General features: G+C 39.3%; 2 protein-coding genes across 9 annotated transcripts in view; one reads left to right on the plus strand and one right to left on the minus strand.

Moving 5' to 3' along the window:
• arid4b.L (AT-rich interaction domain 4B L homeolog) overlaps window positions 1–16,469 on the minus strand; it is a 94,730-nt gene extending 78,261 nt beyond the window's left edge. The window contains exon 1 of one of the 3 annotated variants that reach the window (XM_018263111.2): window positions 16,149–16,469. The gene's annotated coding sequence lies outside the window, so the exon portion shown is untranslated. The remainder of the gene's footprint in view (window positions 1–16,148) is intronic. The other 2 variants (XM_018263110.2, XM_018263112.2) reach the window with 2 other exon arrangements.
• A 283-nt stretch (window positions 16,470–16,752) lies between these two features.
• ggps1.L (geranylgeranyl diphosphate synthase 1 L homeolog) overlaps window positions 16,753–23,184 on the plus strand; it is a 38,598-nt gene continuing 32,166 nt past the window's right edge. For 2 of the 6 annotated variants that reach the window (XM_018261552.2, XM_018261556.2), the window contains exons 1-2: window positions 16,753–17,048; window positions 20,767–20,849. In XM_018261552.2, coding sequence (XP_018117041.1) covers window positions 20,780–20,849 — 70 coding nt within the window. In that variant the 5' untranslated portion in view covers window positions 16,753–17,048; window positions 20,767–20,779. Of the gene's footprint in view, window positions 17,140–20,766; window positions 20,850–23,184 lie in introns of all 6 variants that reach the window. The other 4 variants (XM_018261554.2, XM_018261555.2, NM_001097944.1 and 1 more) reach the window with 4 other exon arrangements.

The raw sequence follows: 23,184 nt of genomic DNA on the forward strand, positions 1-23,184 counted from the left end.
ATAGGATACTACAACTTCGAATTCGATTCGTAGTAAAAATAGTTAGAATATTCGATAATCGAAGTACTGTCTCTTTAAAAAAACTTTGACTTCAATACTTCGCCAAATTAAACCTGCCGAATTGCTAAATTAGCCTATGGGGACCTTCTACAAACTTTTTCCAAGTCTTTACACATCGAATTAAAATCCTTCGAATTCGATCGATCGCCAAATTCTTTGAAAAAACTTCAAATTCGATATTCAAATTCGAAGTATTTAAGTTTGATGGTCGAATTTCGAAGTATTTTCAACTTCGAAATTCAACCCTTGATAAATCTGCCCCTAGGGGTCAGATTTCTCATTCACCAACTTTTGAGCATATTAACGCTAGAACTGCTACACAGATATTAACTGTATCGTGTACAGGATTTCTCTCTCATGTTTTCTTCCATTCATATGTGCAATCCCAAACACCAATGGATAATACATCTGCAATCAAATCTCTCACACGCCCTTGGTCCCATAACTCACTGAGACAACAACTGATAAATGACTGAAAAATGTTTCAATTCAAGCTCCACCTAAGGCTTCAGGGAAGGTGACGATTGTTTGTAGTAGTCAGTCATGGTTTGAGAAACATTTAGTATATCAAATGCAAAGTCACCCAAAATCTTATCCTAGCAGAGCTTCAAGATGGGCTTTCAGATGTATTTAAAAATAGCAAATGGGCACTCTACCCCTAACTGGCTTCAGGCTGCAATCCATCCCTGCCACTGTTAAAAGCACCCCAGTGGGGCCTGGCCCACAGTTTGGTACCCATTGCAGTAATGAGACGTTTGAGAAGAATATATTTTAATACTATAAAGATAATAAAGAATTTAAAAAAATATACACGTCTTTTTACTACTAAACACAACCACAATTATTTTATAATTAAGTCATTTCAACAAAATTTCCAAAAATCATCTCAAACGTGTTATTTTTCAATGCCACCCACATGTTCTTGGCCAAAACTGCAAAATATATTGAAGGTGTTGTTCACCTTTAAATTAACTTATTGTATGATGTAGAGAGGGAGAGGGATATTCCGAGACAATTTGCAATTGGTTTTAATTTTTTATTATTTGTGGTTTTTGAGTTATTTAGCTTTTTATTCAGCAGCTCTCCAGTTTGCAATTTTAGCCATCTTGTTGCTAGGGTCCAAATTACCATAGCAACCATGCATTGATTTGATAAGAGACTGGAATATGAATAGGCGAGGGTCTGGATAGAAAGATGAGGAATAAAAAATTGCAATAACACAATTTGTAGCCTTACAGAGCATTTGTTTATTACGTGGGGTCAGTGACCTCCATTTGAAAGCTGGAAAGAGTCAGAGGAAGAAGGCAAATAATTTAAAAACTATACAAAATAATTAATGAAGACCAATTGAAATGTTGCTTAGAATAGACTATTCTAGAACATACTCAAAGTTAACTTAAAAGTGAACCACCCCTTTAAATATACATGGCAGAGACCTTCTGAACAATTTCACACTGCATACAGTATTCATATACCCAAACATATGGTTTCAGTTGTGTAACTACATATACAGCTGTATCATAGTCCCCCTCCCAACCCCTCTTTTACCTATAAAGTAGAGTTGCAATGTGGGCCCGGGTGGTGCTGGTTGGGCTGGTTGGGAGGGGGGGTTAGGGGAAGAGGCGCTGTTTGCCCTTTTTGGCAGGGGCTGAACCCCCCCCCCCCAAGTTTTTGCCATTGCATGGCATGTAGGGAGCCTAAAGCTGGCCATTGATGCAAAGATCCGATCGTACGAATCATCGTACGATCGGACTTTCCCATCTCCCGACCCGCCACTAACCATTCAGATCCAAGCCTTACCAGTCAGATTAGTTAAAGAACAGATCAGCAATGTTCTGCCCCTGACAGCAATCGTACGATATCTATGTCCAAAAAGTGACAGTCTCCCACTGAAAATCGTACGATCGGCAATACACGCAGAGATATTATCGGCAGCCGACAGAAATTTTCTAACCTGTCCAAACGACCGATCTCCACCGGACGAAAAATGTCGGGACTCTCCACACACGGTTCGAAAATCGTACGAATCCTCGATTCGTACGATCAGATCTTTGCGTCTATGGCCAGCTTTAGGCAGGTAAATAGTGGATAGCTGACACAAACCTTTACAAACAAAACATGAGAAACTTAATAACACAAGTGCTAAATTGCACAAGTGCAATTACTAATAGCAAAATTAGATTTGGTCAGTCTGAAAATCAAAGTAAAGCCCTGGATGTTGCCCTGGTGTAATTTAGCATAAGCCTAATTTAGCATAAGATTCATCTGTTTAATTACTGCATATACATATAATTAAAGTAACTTTTTTTTGTTGTTGTTTATAATTAATATAAAAGAAATTCTCTCTATTTTTACAATGAACATTCATTTCTATTTTTGATATATTAGTAGGATACTGCTAGACAGGCTTCAACGCAACAGCAAAATTGGTTTTAAATACCTTAAAAAACTGCTAAAAACAGATAATGTAAATTGCACTCAGACAAGAGCCCTGAGTAAGTTTACATCCATTAATTTTTTGGATTTGGATCCCCTTTAACTTTATGTGGCATAAGAAATTAATAAGATTCATATTCTGTGGGGTCTTGATCAAGCAGTGGTAGACTGAAGGCAGACAAGGACACCAAGTTGAAACAAGATTTTCTCTGCTTTTTATTTTCAGCAGTACAGCTTTCAATTAAAACAGTACAAAAAAATGTAGGCTACCATAGAGCCTTAGCTCCTTTTACTCTACAGCAGCTCTTACAGCGCCTCCTTTGCCACAGGTTGCCTTTATTTGGTCCCAATCACATTTTTCGATAAGCTTCAGTACTGCTCAGCAGCAGCACAAAGCACCAAATTCTATTCAATCCTTGCCCTCCGATGCAAATCTCATGCAGGGTCAAAGGATCTGAACTATTGTTTTCTTTACTGTAATAGTTGTTCTAGCATGGTAATAATTTGCTATAGGGGTTGTTCACCTAATATTTAGTATGACATGGAGATTAATATTCTAAGATATTTTTCCATTTTGTGTTTTTTTACTTATTTCACTTTTTCTTTGTCTTGGTTACCATACCAGTATGGAATTTCAGCAGTTATCTGGTTGCTAGGGTTTAAAGTACCTTAGCAACCAGGAGTTGGTTTGAATGAGAGACTGGTATATGAATAGGTGAGGGACTGACTATAAAGATAAGTAATAAAAAGTAACAATAACAATAAAATTGTAGCCTCACAGAGCAATCGTTTTTAGCTACTAGGCTAAGTGGCACCCATTTGAAAGTTGTTAGAAGAAAAAAAAAAGTCAAAGAATTCAAAATAATCTAAACAATTATTAAAAAAACTTAAAAAAATCAAAGACCAATTGAAAAGTTGCTTGGTATTGGCCCTTCTATGCATACTAAACTTAAAATAGTAAAGAGTTGGTAGCGCTAGATACAGAATAATAATTTGCACCTTGAACTCACATTGAATTCAAGCACAGAAAACCTCTGGGCATAGGACATTTTAAAAGACTGGAATGCAATCTCTTTTTCATCACCTTGTGCCAACTGGCTTTCAAGAGATACGGACACCAGAAATGAAACCTTTTTTTTTTAATTTTTAACATCATAACATTGTCATTGCATGCTATTTATAATTTTGCCATAAAATTATTTGCCAATGCTTTTACATTATCTATCTGATCACCCATGTTAATCTATAAGGGGGCTGCCATATTTGTGCGGCAGTAGTCCGTTAACATTAGACACTCTGAAAAGGTTGGCAAAACAGTCAGATTTTTTTATGCTGTGTAAAAAAACAGAGGAAGAATACGCCACACATCGCCAGGCTTCTTCTTGTATAAAACTGCATAAAATTTGTGTGTTTTTTCTTACAGGGGTTGTTCATCTTTCAGATAACTTTTAGTATGATGTAGAGTGATATTCTGAGACAATTTGAAATTTGTTTTCATTTTTTATTACTTGTGGTTTTTGAGTTATTTAGCTGTTTATTCCGAGCTCTTCAATTTGAATTGTAAGCAATCTGGTAACTATGGTCCAAATTACCTTAGCAACCATGCATTGATTTGAATAAGAGACTGGAAAATTTGCTGTTCTATAACATAATAAAAGTTACCTTAAAGGTGAACCACCCCTTTTAACAGTGATTTCTGCTGGGAGCAATGTAAAATAACAGCAGCAAATCAGGCATTTGAATGGAAATTTTTACGACTTTCGGCGCAAGGGTAGTTGTTTGGGACTAGAATATTACTCCAATTGTGCATGCACCGAAAACGACGGTTTGCTTCCGAAGTTTAACGAAGAAAAGAAGATGGCGGCCGTAAACTCCCAAGGACAGAATCTGCACCGAGGGGCAAGTAAAAAGTTAGGGGCATTTGCCGGGTACAAGGTAGGCTGGGGGGGGTCTACGTAGGTTTTTTTTTATGTTACGGGTTGAATTCTCCACAACTAAAATTAGAAGACAATGAAAATCAATCTCAATGGGAAAATATCAGAATTTTCAGAATACAAATTAAAGCTTGGTTGTCTCACCTTATGCCAAACCTATCACAACTTCTTAGTATTGATCACATTCATAGGTCTCTCAGTAAATCATCCAACATTTAACCAATTGGCCTCACAGTGAAAGAAGGAAATAAATTCAGAAACTGAAACGAACAGCAACTTTCACTTTAAGAACAATCTAACAAAACACATCCTGTCCCCACCAGTCAAATTGACAATTTATAGGGGATCTAAAATAAGAGTATGATTTCGGATATATTTGCAGTTTTTTACAGCTATGCAGACTTGGCTCAACAACTCAGAATGTCAGCAACTGTCTATGCACTTACTGGATTCAGTTAAAGGGGTTGTTCAATTGCTTTCCATCTTTTATTTTTTGTAGTTTTTCCAAAACTGAATTTTAAAGTGTAATGTCTCTGGTGTTTCAGTCTGGTAGCTCAGTAATTCAGGTGCAGATATTATTGAGCCACCATTTTGTGATGGTCTCTGTCCTGCCTCAGAGATCACCTGACCAGAAATACTACAATTCTAACTGTAACAAGAAGTGTGGAAGCAAAAGACAGAACAGTTTGTTAATTGGCTCATGTGACCGAACAAGTATGGTTTGTTTGGTTAGTTTGTGTGCACAGTGGATCGTACGATTCCAGGGGGTGGCCCTTGTTTTTATAAAATGGAAGTTTTCTCTTTATGATTACCCAATGGCACATACTACTAAAAAAGTATATTATAATGAAAATGGTTTATTTACATGAAGCAGGATTTTACATATGAGCTGTTTTATGCAAGATATTTTTATAGAGACCTGCATTGTTTAAGGGGTATAGTTTTCCTCAATAGATTTTTGGGGTTTAGATCCCCTTAAATCACAAAACTGAAATTCTAAAGCTTTCTGAAGATACAATTATTAGATGGGTTATTCAGAAATTCTATACCAAATGTTAGCTATAGAATTAAAAGGACTTGCTAAACATATAAAATGAAGACAGGTACTGGTAACTTTAATGCCCAGCCTTAGGGCCCTGACAGATGGGGGAGCTTTATCGCCTAAAGAAAATCTCCTCTCCCACGGCAATAAAGCACCCAGTCTGTCATAACCCTTAAGCAATATTGACAGAATTTCAGAACTAGCATACAGAACCTGTATAAGTATAGTGTGACTTCTCTGCCATACAGGCGGCGGTATAAAACTCGATTGATGGCTTTCTCCTTTTCAAGTTGTTGTAGGGAACATATCACCTTTTTCTTGTAATGTCTCATTGGGTCTTTTCTTAAAGGAAAACTATACCCCCAAAATGAACACTTAAGCGACAGATAGTTCATATCATATTAAGTGGCATATTAAAGAATCTTACCAAACTGGAATATATATTTAAGTAAATATTGCCCTTTTACATCTCTTGCCTTGAGCCACCATTTTGTGATGGTCTCAGAGATCACCTGACCAGAAATACTTCAACTCTAACAGGAAGAAGTGTGGAAGCAAAAGACACAACTCTATCTGTTAATAGGCTCATGTGACCTAGCATGTATGGTTTGTTGGTATGTTTGCGAGTACAGTGAATCCTACGATCCCAGGGGGCAGCCCTTATTTTTTAAAATGGCAAATTTTCTATTTATGATTACCCAATGGCACATACTACTAGAAAAGTATATTATTATGAAAATGGTTTATTTACATGAAGCAGGATTTTACATATGAGCTGTTTTATGCAATATCTTTTTATAGAGACCTACATTTTTTGGGGGGTATAGTTTTCCTTTAAGGGTTCTTATATATTGCTCACAGAGTAGTGTGGCTACTCAGAAGCTGCTCGGATGAATAGTGAAACATCTTAAATGATTACTAAGCAAGTCCAGATGTTTTTGAATTACTTATACTAGATATAAATATAGTATACAGAACTTTATCAAAAGACTGCTCCTTTCTCTATACAAGCCATTGGCAGAGCCAGAACCAAGCACCCTAGACAAACTGGCTGGCCACCTCGCCCTCTCCCTCGTGCACACACTGCATTGCATGCGGAAGTCAGGTGTGTATGCACTATTTCACAAGCTGTAGGTACAAGGGGGAGCCGGAGAGTGCAGTGGATGGAAGAGGTACGTGCCCGGCACCCCCTTCACCTTTGCGACATAGGCACGTGCCTCTTGTGCATACCCCTAGTTCCGGCCCTGGTCAACTTATTTCATCAAATATGATTTGTGCCAATTAATTTAGATTTCTGTTTCTTTGGGTAAATTCTTGCTACTGGATAAAACACCTTTTTACCTTCCCTTATTCAATTAGATCCAATAGGTTATTCCATGATATGGTATCAAAAGCTTTTTTGGATATCTAAACTCAAAATTATGGCAGGTGTTAAGGGGAATTTAGCATGTGTGTTAAATAGATTTCTAATATTATTAGAAGTACCGTATATACTCGAGTATAAGCCGAGTTTTTCAGCACCCAAAATGTGCTGAAAAAGTCTACCTTGGCTTATACTCGAGTCAGTCACCCAAACCGCATCAATTGCGCTGAAGAAATCCTCCTGTGCCCCACACAGCTGCCTCGTTCCTGGCTGTATTGATTAGTTCAGCCGGCAGCCATTTTCCCTGCATTACATGCTTCCGATAGACCCTCCTACTCGACCTCTCCTGTAATTGGGCCGCAGCCAGGGCCGGATTAGCCAGAAAACCGTCTGGTTTTAGGGGCCCGGTACAGGGCCTGCCTAGCTGAAGGGGCCTGGGTGGTCAGGCTATCATGAAGGAAAAGATCACCTGTCCCCCCCCCCCGCGCTGGCCTCGCGAGAATGATCAGCAGCCTCCCTCAACTGACGTCCAGCGCATTGTGTAGGAATTGCTGCCAACGCACTTGTCAGGTTCGTTGCACAGTTACGGTAATATACTACGGGATGCCGGTCTCTCTCTCTCCCAATCCAAAAGAATTACAAATATTCTCTGACATATGCAAGCCATTTCAGCAACTATTTATACACTTAATGACCTGTTCAGGGCCAATATGTAATGCTACGATTGCATAGGGTTTTATTTTAACAAACAACTACCCTGCTTATTGTACAAATATACACAAAGGATTTTGTCTTTTGTTGCCAAATCCTCCCCTAGGAAAATTTAACTGCACCCTAGGCTTATAGTCGAGTCAATCAGGTTTCCCAGTTTTTGTAGGTAAAAGTAGATACCTCGGCTTATACTCGGGTCAGCTTATACTCGAGTATATACGGTACGGTGTCTAGGTAGAAAGCCAATCTGAAGGGTAATTTATTTAACTCTCATTCCACTAAAACACCTGCCATGATTTGAGTTCAGATATCCAAAAAGCAGTTGACACCCTAAGGGCTGAACTCCACTAAAGTTTTTTGACAGATGGTGTCATCGCAATAAAACACAGGAGACAAGCCAAATATGAGTCTGATCGAAAAATTGCAGGTATAAACTACATTCCATCTGACAGGACACGACTATCAGTTGTGAATGCTGCCTCTTCTTACGTCAGTCTTGTCGTGTGTAGTTCATACCTGAGATTTTTCTATCAGTCCTATTATATTTGGACGCCTGCATTTTATCGTGGCGACACCATCCGTCATAAACTTTTGTGGATTTCAGCCCTAATGGGTTTACCTATTTTATACTTTTCTACACATGATTAAAGCACATCCCCCTCTGCAACCATAAAGTGGGGCTCCTTCACATCCCCTAATAAATGATTAATGAAAAATTAACTAGCATTTTTGGGCACTCATAACAAGATTCTTAGAATTTGGAAACTTGAGCATACATGTCCTTTGAGACTAGCATTGTCCCTCCTCTCCACATATCATAGTATACCATTTTACATACCTTTAGCCAATTAATTGTGTTGTCTAAAGGTGGACATAGATTTCAGATTTTTAAAAGATCTTTTCATTATCGCAGGACCTAAAGAGATCATTTAAATGCACGATTTGTCCATCTACAAAACCCATTTCAAGTGATTTTGTCTAGTTGAAGTTAGGAAACTGTAGGTAGCTGCCTGTTTGGCCCTGCAAACAATTGGGACAATGGATACATTTCACTGTGACCAATGAAAATTTTCTAGCCTGACCAATTGATTTTCTGACCAATGTCAGATTGCACAAAAATGTGTTGAAAAATCTTACCGTATATGCCCATCTTAAAGGGATACTGTCATGGTAAAAAAAAAAAAAAATTTCAAAATGAATCAGTTAATAGTGCTGCTCCAGCAGAATTCTGCACTGAAATCCATTTCTCAAAAGAGCAAACAGATTTTTTAATATTCAATTTTGAAATCTTACATGGGGCTAGACATATTGTCAATTTCCCAGCTGCCCCAAGTCATGTGACTTGTGCTCTGATAAACTTCAATCACTCTTTACTGCTGGACTGCAAGTTGGAGTGATATCACCCCCTCCCTTCTCCCCCCCCCAGCAGCCAAACAAAAGGAAGGTAAACCATGGGAAGGTAACCAGATAACAGCTCCCTAACACAAGATAACATGATAGATAGCCCCATGTCAGATTTCAAAATTGAATATATAAAAAAAATCAGTTTGCTCTTTTGAGAAATGGGTTTCAGTGCAGAAGTCTGCTGGAGTAGCACTATTAACTGGTGCGGTTTGAAAAAAACATGTTTTCCGATGACAGGATCCCTTTAAGCAGGGCTTGCTACACTACGGGGGGTAGACTTTTCTGAGGTTGGCTTTTTGGGGCACTCCGAAACTCAGCCATCTCAGACCTATAGAGGGCCTGCATAAGTAAATGGGAGAGGCACCTATACCAAATTGAAGTCATCGTGGTCTTCAGAGGGTTTAGCCTAAAAATCAAACCATTCTGGGAAAAACTCAAACGATTTGGGGAAATAGGCCTGAAAATTTTTGAGCGATTCACGCTCTCTTGATTTTATTGAGTTTTTCCACGATCTAATTAATTCAGGTTATTTTATTAATAAATAAGGTCGAGCATCGGAGTTTGGGTATGTTTTTTTTTTTTTTTTTAATATAATATGAGAAAGATTCGGATTTTAGTAAATAACCCCCATGTGTTCTTTTTAATATGACAGCCCAAGTTGTCAGCTTTTTGAATGCTTACTTTATTCAGTTTTTATTTCTTTTCCCACTGAATTGATAGCCATTGTTACAGACTTTTCATTTAATGGATTGGATGACTATTTGTCAAAATGTTTTATTCCCCCTGTATTGTCGCTTGTAATATGTAACTTTCCGCAATGGCTCTCTTTTTTTGTGCAACTGCATTACTTCTTACTAAAGATCCAAAGAGTTTTCACATGTCAGCGATTTCAACAGGAACTACTGAATCATAAAACACAAAGGGGCAGATTTATTAAGAGTCGAATTTCGAGGGTTAAAAAACCCTCGAATATGACCCTCGAATTAAAATCCTTCTAATTCGAAGGATTTTTGTGCAAAAGGATTTGATCGAACGATAAAATCCTTCGAAACGAGCAATCGATCGAATGATTTCTATTAGATCAAAAAAAACTTAGAAAAGTGCTCTGGAAGGTCCCCATAGGCCAACATTGCACTTCGGTAGCTTTAATGTGGCGAAGTATGAAGTTGAAGGTTTTTTTTTTTAAAGAGACAGTACTTTGATTATCAAATAGTCTAACAATTTTTACTTCAAATCGTTCGAAATTTGATCGAATTTGACCAATTCAATGGTCGAAGTACCCAAAAAATAATTCGAAATTCGAATATTTTTGCATTAGAACTATTCACTCGAGCTTAGTAAATCTGCCCCAAAGACTCCGGTGCAAACCTTGCATGAAGAGATTTTTGAGTGGGGCAGAGAAGAGTATCTTGATTTTATCAACACTGAATTTTAATTACATTTACAAATGTATTTAATTTCCACAAGATAGCTTAAGGAGAAGCTTAACTTCATTTTTTTTTTTGTCATTTAATAAAATGGGCAAAATTAAACATCACAGGTGTTTATACACAGCTATCAAATAGGTTAATAGTAGAAATCTAGGTATAATAATTAGCACAATGTATTTCCTCAATTACTGTGGAATATAGGTTTCCACCATTGAAACCTTCTAAAAACTGATCTAGCTATTTATTAAAAACCCTCTATACTCATCAATTCAAATGTACATTTGCTCTCTCCTACTCAATTCAAATGCATATTTCAACTGAGAGTTTAGGAATAAAAATTTCTACCCCATCCACTGTAGCATATATAACCTATATTCTATGAAGCTGAAGTGAAAGGAGTAAATTGGACTAGGTTGTTTTTCTGTAGAGCATGGTGACACAATAATCTAGTTTGGACACAATTGTTGCTAGTTCGTTTGCTATTTTCACAATTCACAGTAACTCCTGAGAATCAAGTAAATATAATATACTTTGGAGTAACCTGGCCCAGTCGGTCAACTATAATACAACTTTGGCAAGTTTTGTGTGTTTACTTGAGAACACCACCACGCAGACCTGGGAGGGATTTTAGTTTTGATTTTTTTTTTTTGCAATTATAACTGCATCATTGAATTTGAAGCCCTTTATTAAGTGTATTCATTGGATAATAGCCAAATCCAGCTTTAGACTTTTTAGCCTTTACACAGCCAAAAGACCAATATCGCACCTGTAAACACTAAGCTGTCCTCTGGATCAACTATCAAGTTAGGCAGGTTTGATTTTGATGTTAGTTTTTCAACCTAAATTACTATTCCCTTAAAATTACTTCCCTTAAAAATGCCACCACAGTGAATTGATACTTTGATCCTACAGGTTTGCTAGCTGCTTTTGATCACTGCAGCTCACCTGAGAGGATAGCAATTATTAAATTTCCCTCTGTGCATTTAAAATTACTTTTCATACAAAACTCTAGCATTCACAAGGTGTTTTGACTCAAATCAGATGTTTATTTTATATTTAAAGCAGTGAGACTGATTAACATTATTGTCAGTGGAATCATATACACAGTGATAAATGAGTGCCCAGCCTGTGCAATCACATAAATTCCAAATTAGATTTTCAGATTTTTTTGGCCTGCTAGTACAAAGTGAAGCAAAGTGCAATTTAATATCAAACTTAATTTGAAGTAGAAAAGATGCTATAAAAGTTCTATTGGATCTTGTTTACAGCAAAAACATAGTACAGGTATGGGATCTGTTATCCAGAAACCCATTATCCAGAAAGCTCAGAAAAGGCCATCTCCCATTGACTCGATTTTATCCAAAAAATACAAATTTTTAAAAATTATTTCCTTTTTCTTTGTAATAATAAAACAGTAGCTTGTACTTGATCCAAAATAAGATATAATGAAACCTTATTGGAAGCAATATAAACATTATGTAATGTTTACATGATTTTCTAGTATATTTAAAGGAGAAGGAATTCCTGTATAAAAAACCCCGTACCCCCACCCCACGTAAACCCCCTCCCTCCTACCCCAGGCTAACTGCCCCCCCCCGGGGGGGAAATGCCCCATACCTTGCCCCCTACTGACTAGGAGATCGGAAATCTCCGTCAATTTCGGCGCATGCACAGTTGTCGAAAACTGGCAAATTGCTCCAACTGCGTATGCGCCAACATACCGATCTCCCAGTCAGCTTACAGCTGACCCGGAAGACGGATGCCGTGAAGTCTCCTGCCAGAATCTGCGACGAGGGGTAAGTATAAAGTATGGGGCTTTTCCCAGGGGAGGGGCAGTTAGTCTAGGGGGAGGATGGTCTACGTGGGGTGGGGGGTACAGATTTTTTTCTACAGGGTTTCCTTCTCCTTTAGGGTAAGGCCAGACGAGGAGATTCGGGGAGATTTTGTCGCCTGGCGACTTATCGCCACGTCTTTTGCGCGACTATCTCCCTGAACTCCGTCAGCGTCTTTTCCCCATAGGCTACAGTGCAAAATCGCCTGCGCTAATGCACACGCGGCGATGCGTTTTCAATAGTCGCCCACACTTTGGGCGACTATTGAAAACGCATCGCCGCGTGTGCATTAGCGCAGGCGATTTTGCACTGTAGCCTATGGGGAAAAGACGCTGAGGGAGGTCGGGGAGATAGTCGCGCAAAAGACGTGGCGATAAGTCGCCAGGCGACAAAATCTCCCCGAATCTCCTCGTCTGGCCTTACCCTTAAGGTATAAACATACAAACTACAGAAAGATCCCTTATCCAGAAAACCCCAGGCCCTGAGCATTCTGGATAACAGGTCCCATACCTGTATTTACATTCTGACATATAAAGCTAACCTGAAGGAGCCCTTACTACCTGCTTACTTCCATCTTCTATAGCTTCTTGCTAAAACCTTGGGGCTGATTTAATAACACAGGTGTTTAATTGCACCAATGCAATAACCCATTGCAGCCAGATATTCGTATTAATTTTCTAACTTGTAGTCGCCTGTTTAAAGGTGTTCAGTTGCTATTTGGACACTTGTGCAGTTTAGCATCAATGTAAGTAAAAGTCCTATTTCTGTAGCTCTTCAATAGGCCTGTCATTAGGAATAACAGCAGGGAACATAAACTAATGTCACTGGGAAGTTAACCGGCAAAAGAGGCCAAATGTTAAAAATCAACAACAAAGCAGCAGTATGGACAACACTGTAAATGATCAGAAGCCTGTGCAGAGAAATAAAACTTCACTATACATTTTAGTTAACAGGGGTGCTATGTGTGAAAGAACAATGAAACAGACTGTGTGAAGAATGCTCTTGATATCTGCTCAAAAGCGGTGCCGGGATATCACATGTTAATATTTGTATAGTGAAAAAAAAAAGTTGTCATTCATTTCTGGAATCCAAAGTTAATTAATGGCAGTCAAGATAGAGAAAGTTTTTTGTTATACGCATTATCATAAAACTGCACACTGGTCCTGAATATCAAAATTGTAAAATAAAAACCTATTCACAACAATTCTGAACATACTGGCTACTTAAAATTCTCATTTATGCTCTCAATTTTCTTTTGGCTACTTGTAGGTTATACACATAGTATAGTTCTAGTAAAGTATGGAAATAAAACAAATTCCAAAAGCACTGCACATACCAGAGATCTATTTTTTTAAATGTTTGCTTTTGTATGACATCCTGATGAATGCAGCCTGCAGTGATTTGGCCTTTGGATGTAGAGCTTTAATAATTAAATTAATAAATCATTTAAGTAAAAGGAAACATTCAAAATAATATGTTCTGATTAAAGACTGGAGTGCTGGAACCTTCAACCATTTCATATGTAGTTTATGACATCATTAGAATGCTTGTTCCTATCACTATTAATCACATAATTGGAGTAGAGACTGTTGCAAGTCGTGGACGTTGCATATTATGCTACCATTCATTATATAGTGAATAAAGTACCCCCTCTTGTAAAATATAAGGATATTATTAGTTATTATATTATATAGTTATATTATATAGTTATTATATTATATTAGTTCTAATATCCTCATATTTTACAACTGGGGGTACTTTATTTATTATAATACACAAATTTTAGTGAGTCATGTGACAGAAATGACATCACTACTCACCGTTTATAACTGATGACATCACTACTCACCGTTTATAAGGATATAATTTACAGGATATTCATGGCTTTTGTGTATTATAAAGCAATAGAATAGAGTTCTGTCCCCAGTCAAGGGATATTGAAAATGTTCTGGCAGCCAAAACTGATTTTCAGCAGCTCCGACACTACTGCTACATCTGACAATAAAGAATGTAATGTTTTGACAATGACAAAGACATTATATTGTCTTATATTATTGTTCAGCAAGTACTCAAAGGGTCGTCGATATTTAAGTACATATCATATAGAACAAATATCTATTCTCCCCCCAGAAGTATTATAGCGATAAACAAACGCTAACAACAATAAACCAGACTGACAGTAACAAATCTGACTGCATATAGCAACATAGTTCACACATAATGAAAAAACGAGGACAGGACATAAAGCTGCTTAAAGCTATACTGTGCGAAATCCAAACGGTTAACACATTAAACAAAGAAAACACAGAGCAACACTATGCACAAGAAGGTTGCTGCCCTCCAGCTCAGGGAAGCCAAGATGTAGCAGCTGCATTTTAGCTTGATCGGCGTTGTATCAATGTTTATGTACTGATGCTGCTACACCGACGCTTCGACAGCCTCATCGTTTAGTACTGTAGATAAATGCGTCCACATTATAAAGCAAACTCAACAAATGACGCCATTTCTGTACCCAGGCCAAGTATAAAGCGAAGACGAACAAAATCAGCGGAGGATTACAAAAACACGATTAATTAAGTGCAGCCTGGGGCGTTAACAGTAAAAATCGAGATGCATCCGTGGCAAATCAGCACAAAAACAAGAAAAGAAGCAACTATAATAATACTGGGGAAAAACAAAGGGCGGAGAAGGCTGAGCAACAGACACCTGCCACTGGCTGCATAGCGCGGCGCCGGGAGATGCCAGTCACATGACAAAAAGCAGCACCAGTTCTTAGGTCCGCTGTTACTGAGATCGCTCTGCCATGTTGTAGCGCTCTCATACCATTAGGCTGCATCATGATATAACGCGAGCTGCAGCGTCCTTATTCTGTAACTTTGCCCTAAGGCTGCAGTGAAGCTGCACTGACATCTATGAGCGTGCTCGTGTTACACGGCGCTATATTTGCGCACAGTAGCAACATGCAAGGTTAATGCAGATTTATAGGAGGCCTCCCCGGCTAATGGGGCACGAGGCTGCCTCATTGACAGCTAGGAAAAGCGCAATGCTGGCTACCCATGCAAGGCTACAATATGCTAAATACACTTCCCAGCAAGTCCATGGGCTGGACAAGATACTAGCTGTAATTCGACACCAGCCAAACGGGAGACTAGGCTTCTATCAGTTAACTGCCCGAAAGAACAAGTACATAAACTACAACTTTGAGCTAGTTAGTTAACAGACAATTGTGTTCCTAACTGGATACTAAGAGTGATCTAATACACCATGTGGCTGCTACTTGGTACCCGGCTGAAAGAGCAAAGAGCCGGCATTTTGTCGAGTTCTGGGCACTGGAGATGTTGCTGCAAGACTGCAAACAAAATGCACTACCCCCGCCCGATGCACTAAGCGCCCTCTAACAATGTAAAATGCAGGCAGTGGAACGTGTGCAGCACGAGACAATACGGGACACGTACACCTTTCGGGGCATATGAGGACGGGGAGAAGGAAAATACAGTAACCGAGTGCAAAAGCACAAAGGGAAGCAAACGCACCGAAGAACAGCACCAATAGCAGCACCAATACCAGAGGAAGGACACTAGGGCATGGGATTGAAGCAGGGATGCCAAACCTGCGAGGCTGAAACTATATATTTCACCTTACTCATGCCGCTTCTGTTTGATGATCAAAGGTTTGGGGGGAGGGGGAGAGGAGCTACCCGTTCTAAATAAACAACGGCTGGAGGTTCGCAGCTCTGAGCATGTTTGGATTAAAGCCAAGAATAAAACTATTGAAAATCCACACAACATAAACCCAATGCAACTGCAGCGAGTTTAGCATAAAGCCCCTGTGCCATGCAGCCTCCAAACGCTGCTTCTCCGGGTACCTTCCATCCCGGCAGGGGGTTGCGTGTTTTCCAAATATTGAAGACAGAGAGCGGAAAGAAACGACTCTTACATGAGTAGATGCTCAGTGCGGCGGTATGTGTCTCCCTCTCTTCAGCAGAGCCTTTGATTCGCCTTAAAAGCGCTCACACCCGGGTATCTTTATCTCTCCACGGATTAAGCCGCCGCCTTCTCCTCAGTCAGCGACGGCTGCTCGGCAGCATTATCCCAACACAACAAGTCACCTCCCTCCCCCCACCTGCTCCACGACACCAGTGCTTCTTGGTATCCCCAGCAGTGCCAAGGCGTACGCCAGGGCACCTGCAAGGTGACAAAGCAGGTTTGTCAGCTCGTTCTGCTTCTTCCCGAAGATTCACTCTGCACCCCCACCGGACAAACGGCCCGTTCCGTCATCCAGACCGCTAGCTCCTCCCACCGACTGGACTAACTGTCAGCATCATCCTCCCTCTGCTTTCTCTCATTGGGTAGCCGTTCTAGTTAGAAAGACCGCCTCTGCTTTCTAATTGGCTCCATGCGCATCCAAGAGAGCGCTTCTCTCCCTTGAGAGAGGGATGATGGGAGATTTAGTTTGGTCCGTAAAGCGACACCTCTTAGGTATCAAATCTCGCAGTTAATAAACTACATATCCCAGAAGGCAACGCAAAGTGTCGGTGCGGTAAAGCTACTTTTATAGAACCTTGTCATGTGCGCGTGCGCTTTTGGTTTGGACTAATGCGTACTGTGGTTGTGAATGCGAATGAGTGGGTCGGGCGGTTTCCTACATGGGTGTGGAACTTCGTTAAAGGAAAAAGGAACGTTTATTTTTGCTGACAGGATCCGTGTGGGAAAGCACTGCTGCTGTTGCCGACACCTGACAGAGGACTAGATTAGACATAGGAAGTCACAAGTCTAGAGATACAGTACAAGGTGTGTGTCGGCGATTGAGAGCGACCTTTCTATGTCTAATGCTGAGGTGTGGGTTACACTGTTACGTAAACTGACCTGTGCATGACTTTGCCCAATTCTTCCCAAAGATCGTCAAAGGTGGCTCTACATGTTTAAGTGTATGTATAAAATGAGTTTTTTTCAAGGAACAGTGACACCAGAAAATGTAAGTGTTTTAAATTAATGAAAATATCATGTAGTGTTGCCCTGCACTGATAAAATTGATCTGTTTGCTTCAGAAACACTACTATACTTCATGTAAACAAGCTGCTGTGGAGCAATGGTGTAAATTGAAAAATGGTTATATGGCACAGGATAACTAATGGATAAAAGATAACACCATTAGTCAGACAGAGCTTATTTGCTATCTGCTGTATAACCTGAGCCTTTTGTCCTTTGAATGGCTGCCCCCATTGCTACACAGCAGCTTATTTATATAAACAATAGTAGTGTTTCTTAAGCAAACAAACCAGTTTTACCAGTGCAGGGCAACACTGCATTACATTTTCATTACTTTAAAACGCTTTTATTTTTTGACGTTACTGTTCCTTTCAATGTTGTGCTACTTTATTTTTTCCAAACTGACCCTTCCAGTCTGTGTAGTTGCAGTCTGTATTATTTGCTAGCACTGCTAACTGCAAACCATAGAACCTCTTGAATGAACGGCATCACACGCAATCACTTCTTTGTTATGTAATAATGAATTTATAACATTTTATAACGATTATCTTTAGTTCACTTACAAACCTTCACTTTTCTAACATCTGCTAGCCACCTCCTGTGAGTGAAGGGCATTTTGTGGGGTTTTGCACACACACATTTTTGTATTGGGAAACTACCAACTAAATGAAGGCAGTGGCGTAACTAGATATTACTGGGCCCCACAGCAAATTATTTTTCAGGCCACCAAAATGTTTAGAGGTTAACTTGTTTCTCCAATATTTATTGAAATTGTATATGAATTAGGGCCTCATGGGGCCCCTATACCTCCTGGGCCCCCTGCAGCCGCAGGGTCTGCTTCCTCTATAGTTACGCCCCTGAATGAAGGTTTTCCAAAAGTTCCGATAAAATATGAATATATATAGTGGTTTGTCTTTTTTTGGGGGGGGGGGGTTGTTTCCCTAAATTTTTGTCTATGCTAATGATGAAATACTATAGGTAGTTTAATAGTTTAACATTGAGAAAAACATTTTAAGTGATACAGTGGCAGAAAATGGCAACACTGTATTTTTCATTTTGGTTTTTTGTTTTTATAAATTTAAAGTATCCTTTGGAAAAACAGATGTTCTGCTTTACCACTCTGCACAATTATGTGTCTGTACAGCTTTCTTGGTTACTTTTAATATATAATGCAGTATACATATTTAGTATATAACAAGATAGCAGTGCCTGACTTGGAATTGTTATTGTCCGGTTCAGGTATTGGACTAGTTATACAGAATGTTCGGGACCTGGGATTTTCTGTATAACCGATCTTTCCATAATTTTAATCTTCATACCTAGAAAAATCATTCTACTAGAAAATCATGTAAACATTAAACAGACCCAATAGGTTGGTTTTGCTTCCAATAAGCATTAATTATATCTTAGTTTGGATCAAGTACAAGGTACTGTTTTATTATACTACAGAGAAAAAGGAAATTTTTTTTTTTAAAAAATTTGTATTATTTGGATAAAGTGGAGTCTATGGGAGACAGCCTTTCTGTAATTTAGAGCTTTCTGGATAATCTGATTCAGGATAATGGAGCCCATACCTGTAATAGCATGTGTTTGCTTTCCAAAGTATTCTAAAGACACATTTTTCTAAATGCACTTAATTAAATAGACACTGACTTTCAAGTGAGGTGCAGAAATACCACACAGAAATGCATATTACATTTATGTTAACTCCATTACAATTTTAATATTGCTGTTCTGGTGAGTCATATTTGGTTGATTGCCAATTTACAGGATGTGTCAGCTTTGAAGTAGGCCTGGCAAATAGGATTTAAAGAGTGTGTTTTCAAAGCAGCATGAGGCAAGAACACAGTTCTTCAAGGAACAGTAACACTAAAAAATGAAAGTGTTTTAAAGTGCAAATATAATGTACTGTTGTGCTGCACTAGCAAAACTGGTGTGTTTGCTTCAGAAACACAACTCTAGTTTATATAAACATGCTGCTGTGTAGCCATAGGGACAGCCATTCAAAGCTGAAAAGGGAGAAAAGGTACATGATACACAGCAGATAACAGATCTGATCTGTAGTATACAATGGGATTATTCAGAAAGTATCTATTGTCCACTGTATAGCCTGTGCTTGAATGGCTGGGCCCATGGCTACATAGCAACTGGTTTATATACTATAGTTTTGTTTCTGAAGCAAACACGCCCATTTTACCAATGCAGGGCAACAATACATTATATTGCCATTCCTTTAAAACACTTTAACTTTTTGGTGTTACTGTTCCTTTAAGAAACAGTATAGTGAGTGCATGAATTAAGGCGGAACAGTCACAAAAACGGCACAATGTTTGGTAACAGTCTAAGAGATCCTAACATTATATTGTATGCCAGACACAGACAAAGTACAGGATAAGCAAGATAAAATAGGGCACATGTCAGTTTTCAGAAGGGAATAGAATGACTCTTAAAGGAGAATTCAGACCCCTAATTTGCATCCCACCCTACCCTAAATAGGCCCTCCTCCCCCCTGGCCTACCTGGCAACCTGGGCAAATGCCCCTAACTTTCTACTTGCCCTCCTTGCAGGTCCTGTCCAGCAGAGTTCACAACAGCCATCTTGTCTCCTTCGGTCTTCTTCCTGAAGTGATCAGCATTTTCGGGCGCATGCGCAGGTGGAGGAATCTTCCGTTGCGGAGCTACTGCGCATGCGCCAAAAGTCACGATATTTCCAAATTTTTTTCGAAAATTTTGTGACATTCGGCGCATGGGTAGGGGGATGCAAATTAGGGGGTTGAATTCTCCTTTAACAATATAGTTGCTAAACATTAGATGTATGCCCTTAAAGGAGAATTCAACCCCCTAATTTGCATCCCTCCTCCCCCCCTGGCCTGAAGCCCTGAGCATAAGAAACTATTTCTATGGTATTTTGCGACATCTTTCAACCCATTATCTACATTAAAGTGCATGAAAGATAACTCAAAGCACAATTACATCTTATACTTTACTGAAGTTGTGGGTTCCAGTTACCAAATTTCATGAAATGTGGTAGAAGGCTTGTTTTGCCAATGCACACAGAAAAAAAAATTCACAATTTATTTGTTCATGTAATGAAAAGTCATGTGGCTTTAAGGATTCGGTTCTGTCAGGCACTTGAATTTGGCTGCATCTGAATCCTTGCCAAATCCCATATCAAATTCTAGGGTACGTTATGTCCCAAATATTGATTTGGTTGGTCCCTTTTCAGATCAATAAAATTAAATCAATGAAAGGATGTATGGATATAATGGAGCATAGGTACTAGGAACATTGGGCAGTTATGCTTTATTTTTTTGCCAGTAGGACAGGGTTTTCTGACGTAAAGTTGGCCTTACACTGATTTGGCCCCACTTGCACAGAGCCAATTCATTCCTCATCTGACAGTATTTTTTAACCTGTCTGATATTTGGCAGAATATTTAGGGTGTCCGCTTGCAGGCCCCTCAGTTTAAGTAAATTACAATGAAAAATATGTCCAAAAAGCTTACTGTTTTATTACTTTTCTAGACCCATATTTATTTTAGGCTAAATTGTCCTGTTTTTTTCCCAGGGACTGACGAAAAATGGCAAATTCAAAAGAGGTATCTGAAAGAATTTTGCTGGAACCTTACAAGTATGTACTGCAGCTTCCAGGTAATGACTGGATTCATTAAACATGAAACGTAAAACTCTTTTAATACATTTTTGTGATTTAGAGTATTTTGATAATTTTTTTTGTTATGGTAAGGTTCTGATTATTAAGGCAGATTATAGTAATCTATTCTGTAAACAGCAGGAAGTTTAGATATATGGCTCCGAATTATTAGTAGGGATGCACCGAATCCACTATTTTGGATACCGAACTGAATGCGAATTTGCATATGGAAATATGGGGAAGTGGGAAGGGGAAAACATATTTTACTTCCTTGTTTTGTGGCAAAAATTCACGAGATTTCCCTCCCACCCCTAATTTGCATATAAATTAGGATTTGGTTTGGCCGGCAGAAGGATTTGGCCGAATCCTGCTGAAAAAGGCAGAATCCCGAACCGAATCCTGAATTCGGTGCATCCCTACTTATTAGGCTGTATATGTGCTATTAAATCAGCGGTCCTGGTTCGCACACCAAGAGAATGAACAGAAGAGATTGTACAATAAGCAGACCAATGAGAAACAAGTGTCTGCTCTTTGGGCATTTTCCTGAAGCGACCCACACCCTACACTTTCTGCTGCATAGACTCAACATGGGATTGCTCTTGCTCAGTGATCCCCAACCCGTAGCTCGCGAGCAACATGTTGCTCGCAGCTCCTCTTGGTGTTGCTCGCGTAAGTTTTTCCAGCCCCATACCAGTACTGTTTTACCCAGTAGATCCCGACTCACTAGCCCTGTGTAATAGGAAGCATTTTATTTTGATTGTGGGCCAGCGAGATCCCTTCTCCCTGACTCACCATAAGAAGCGTATATCACAGTTTCAGTTCAAGCACGATCCTTTCTATATAACCAACCTTCTGAAGTACCTGGAAAAGTTTCAGTGCGATACTTTCCAACCAGCCCTCATAGTCTCTTATAAATTGCCAGCGTCTTCCCCGGTCAATTCTGTGAGCCTCCTGTCAAATCAATCAGTGAGTTATAACCGCGTGTTTGCAATTAGTCCTGTGAGTGAGCAGTGAGTAGGAAGCGCAGGAAGAGAATGGAGTGAGAAAAGATAACGCTGTTATAACTCTGATCACTTTAATAGAAATCTTCAAGTTTCCCATCCTAAAAGGAACCTCACAAAGACTGAATTCCTATTTTGGGTCAACCTACCTTTGTGAATCTGGATTTTCAGCTATGAAAATTTTAAAATCTAAATATAGAACACATTTAAATGATGATCATCTGGGAAAATGCATGAGGCTGGCTGTCACAAACTACACCCCAGATATTCAAAAACTGGCAGAAAACATGCAGTGCCAGATTTCACATAGATTGATATTATATATTATTTTAATTTAGAGTATATGCTTAATATTAATAAAAATTATGTTTGCGGTACTCTTCACTTATTGGGGGTCATTTATCAACACTGGGCAAATTTGCCCATGGGCAGTAACCCATGGCAACCAATCAGATTGCTTAATTCATTGTTCTACTTGCAGCTGGCTTCAAAAAGCTAAGCACTGATTGGTTGCTATAGGTAACTGCCCATGGGCAAATTTGCCCAGTGTTGATAAATGAGCCCCATTGTGTTGCTCACAGACGAGTTTTTCATCTGAGTGTGAAAAGGGTTGGGGACCTCTGCTCTTGCTGTTGCAGCAGCCCTATTGCAGTCTTACTGGTAACACAAACATCTACACACAACAAATGGTCAAGTCCAGGCAAAAGGTCAATTCAGGCAGCAAGGTTCTTAGTCGATATAACAGGCCGAGGTCAAATACAGGAATCAAGATCAATATCCAAAGTCACACCCAGGAACACGATAAGTAGAACCTATAAATGGGCAAGGTCTGTAATGTTCTGGCGTCATATATAGGCTGATTTTCGCGCCAAAAAGAGCATGATGATGTGCAAAGTCACGTGCTGATGCGCGTTGACGCTGTGCATTTTGACGCAAGAAGGAATCCGCATCTCAGGAGGTAGTTGAAGATAGCTACTGGGTTGATGATCTCAATTATGGAATAAGGGCCGATGAAATTAACCCAGTAACCCAGCTTAGGTGTTGGAAATTTGAGGTGAATATTCTTGGTGGAAAGCCAAACCCTATCTCCAAGAGAATACAGAGGAGATGGGGCATGTTTTTTATCAGCAAAATTTTTTTGAGAAATAGAACTTTTCACTAAGTTGGCTTTTGTAGCGTGCCAGTTAGCCAACATATGAGCGACTTGGTCATTGGCTGCAGGTACATTAGTGAGAAGCAGATCTTGAGGAAAAGCCAGTGGATGTTGACCATAAACACAGAAGAAGGGAGATCTTTCTGAAGAGGCATGGAAAGCATTGTTGTGAGCGAATTC

Source organism: Xenopus laevis, chromosome 5L (assembly GCF_017654675.1).
Source record: "Xenopus laevis strain J_2021 chromosome 5L, Xenopus_laevis_v10.1, whole genome shotgun sequence".
NCBI classification, from domain to species: domain Eukaryota; kingdom Metazoa; phylum Chordata; class Amphibia; order Anura; family Pipidae; genus Xenopus; species Xenopus laevis.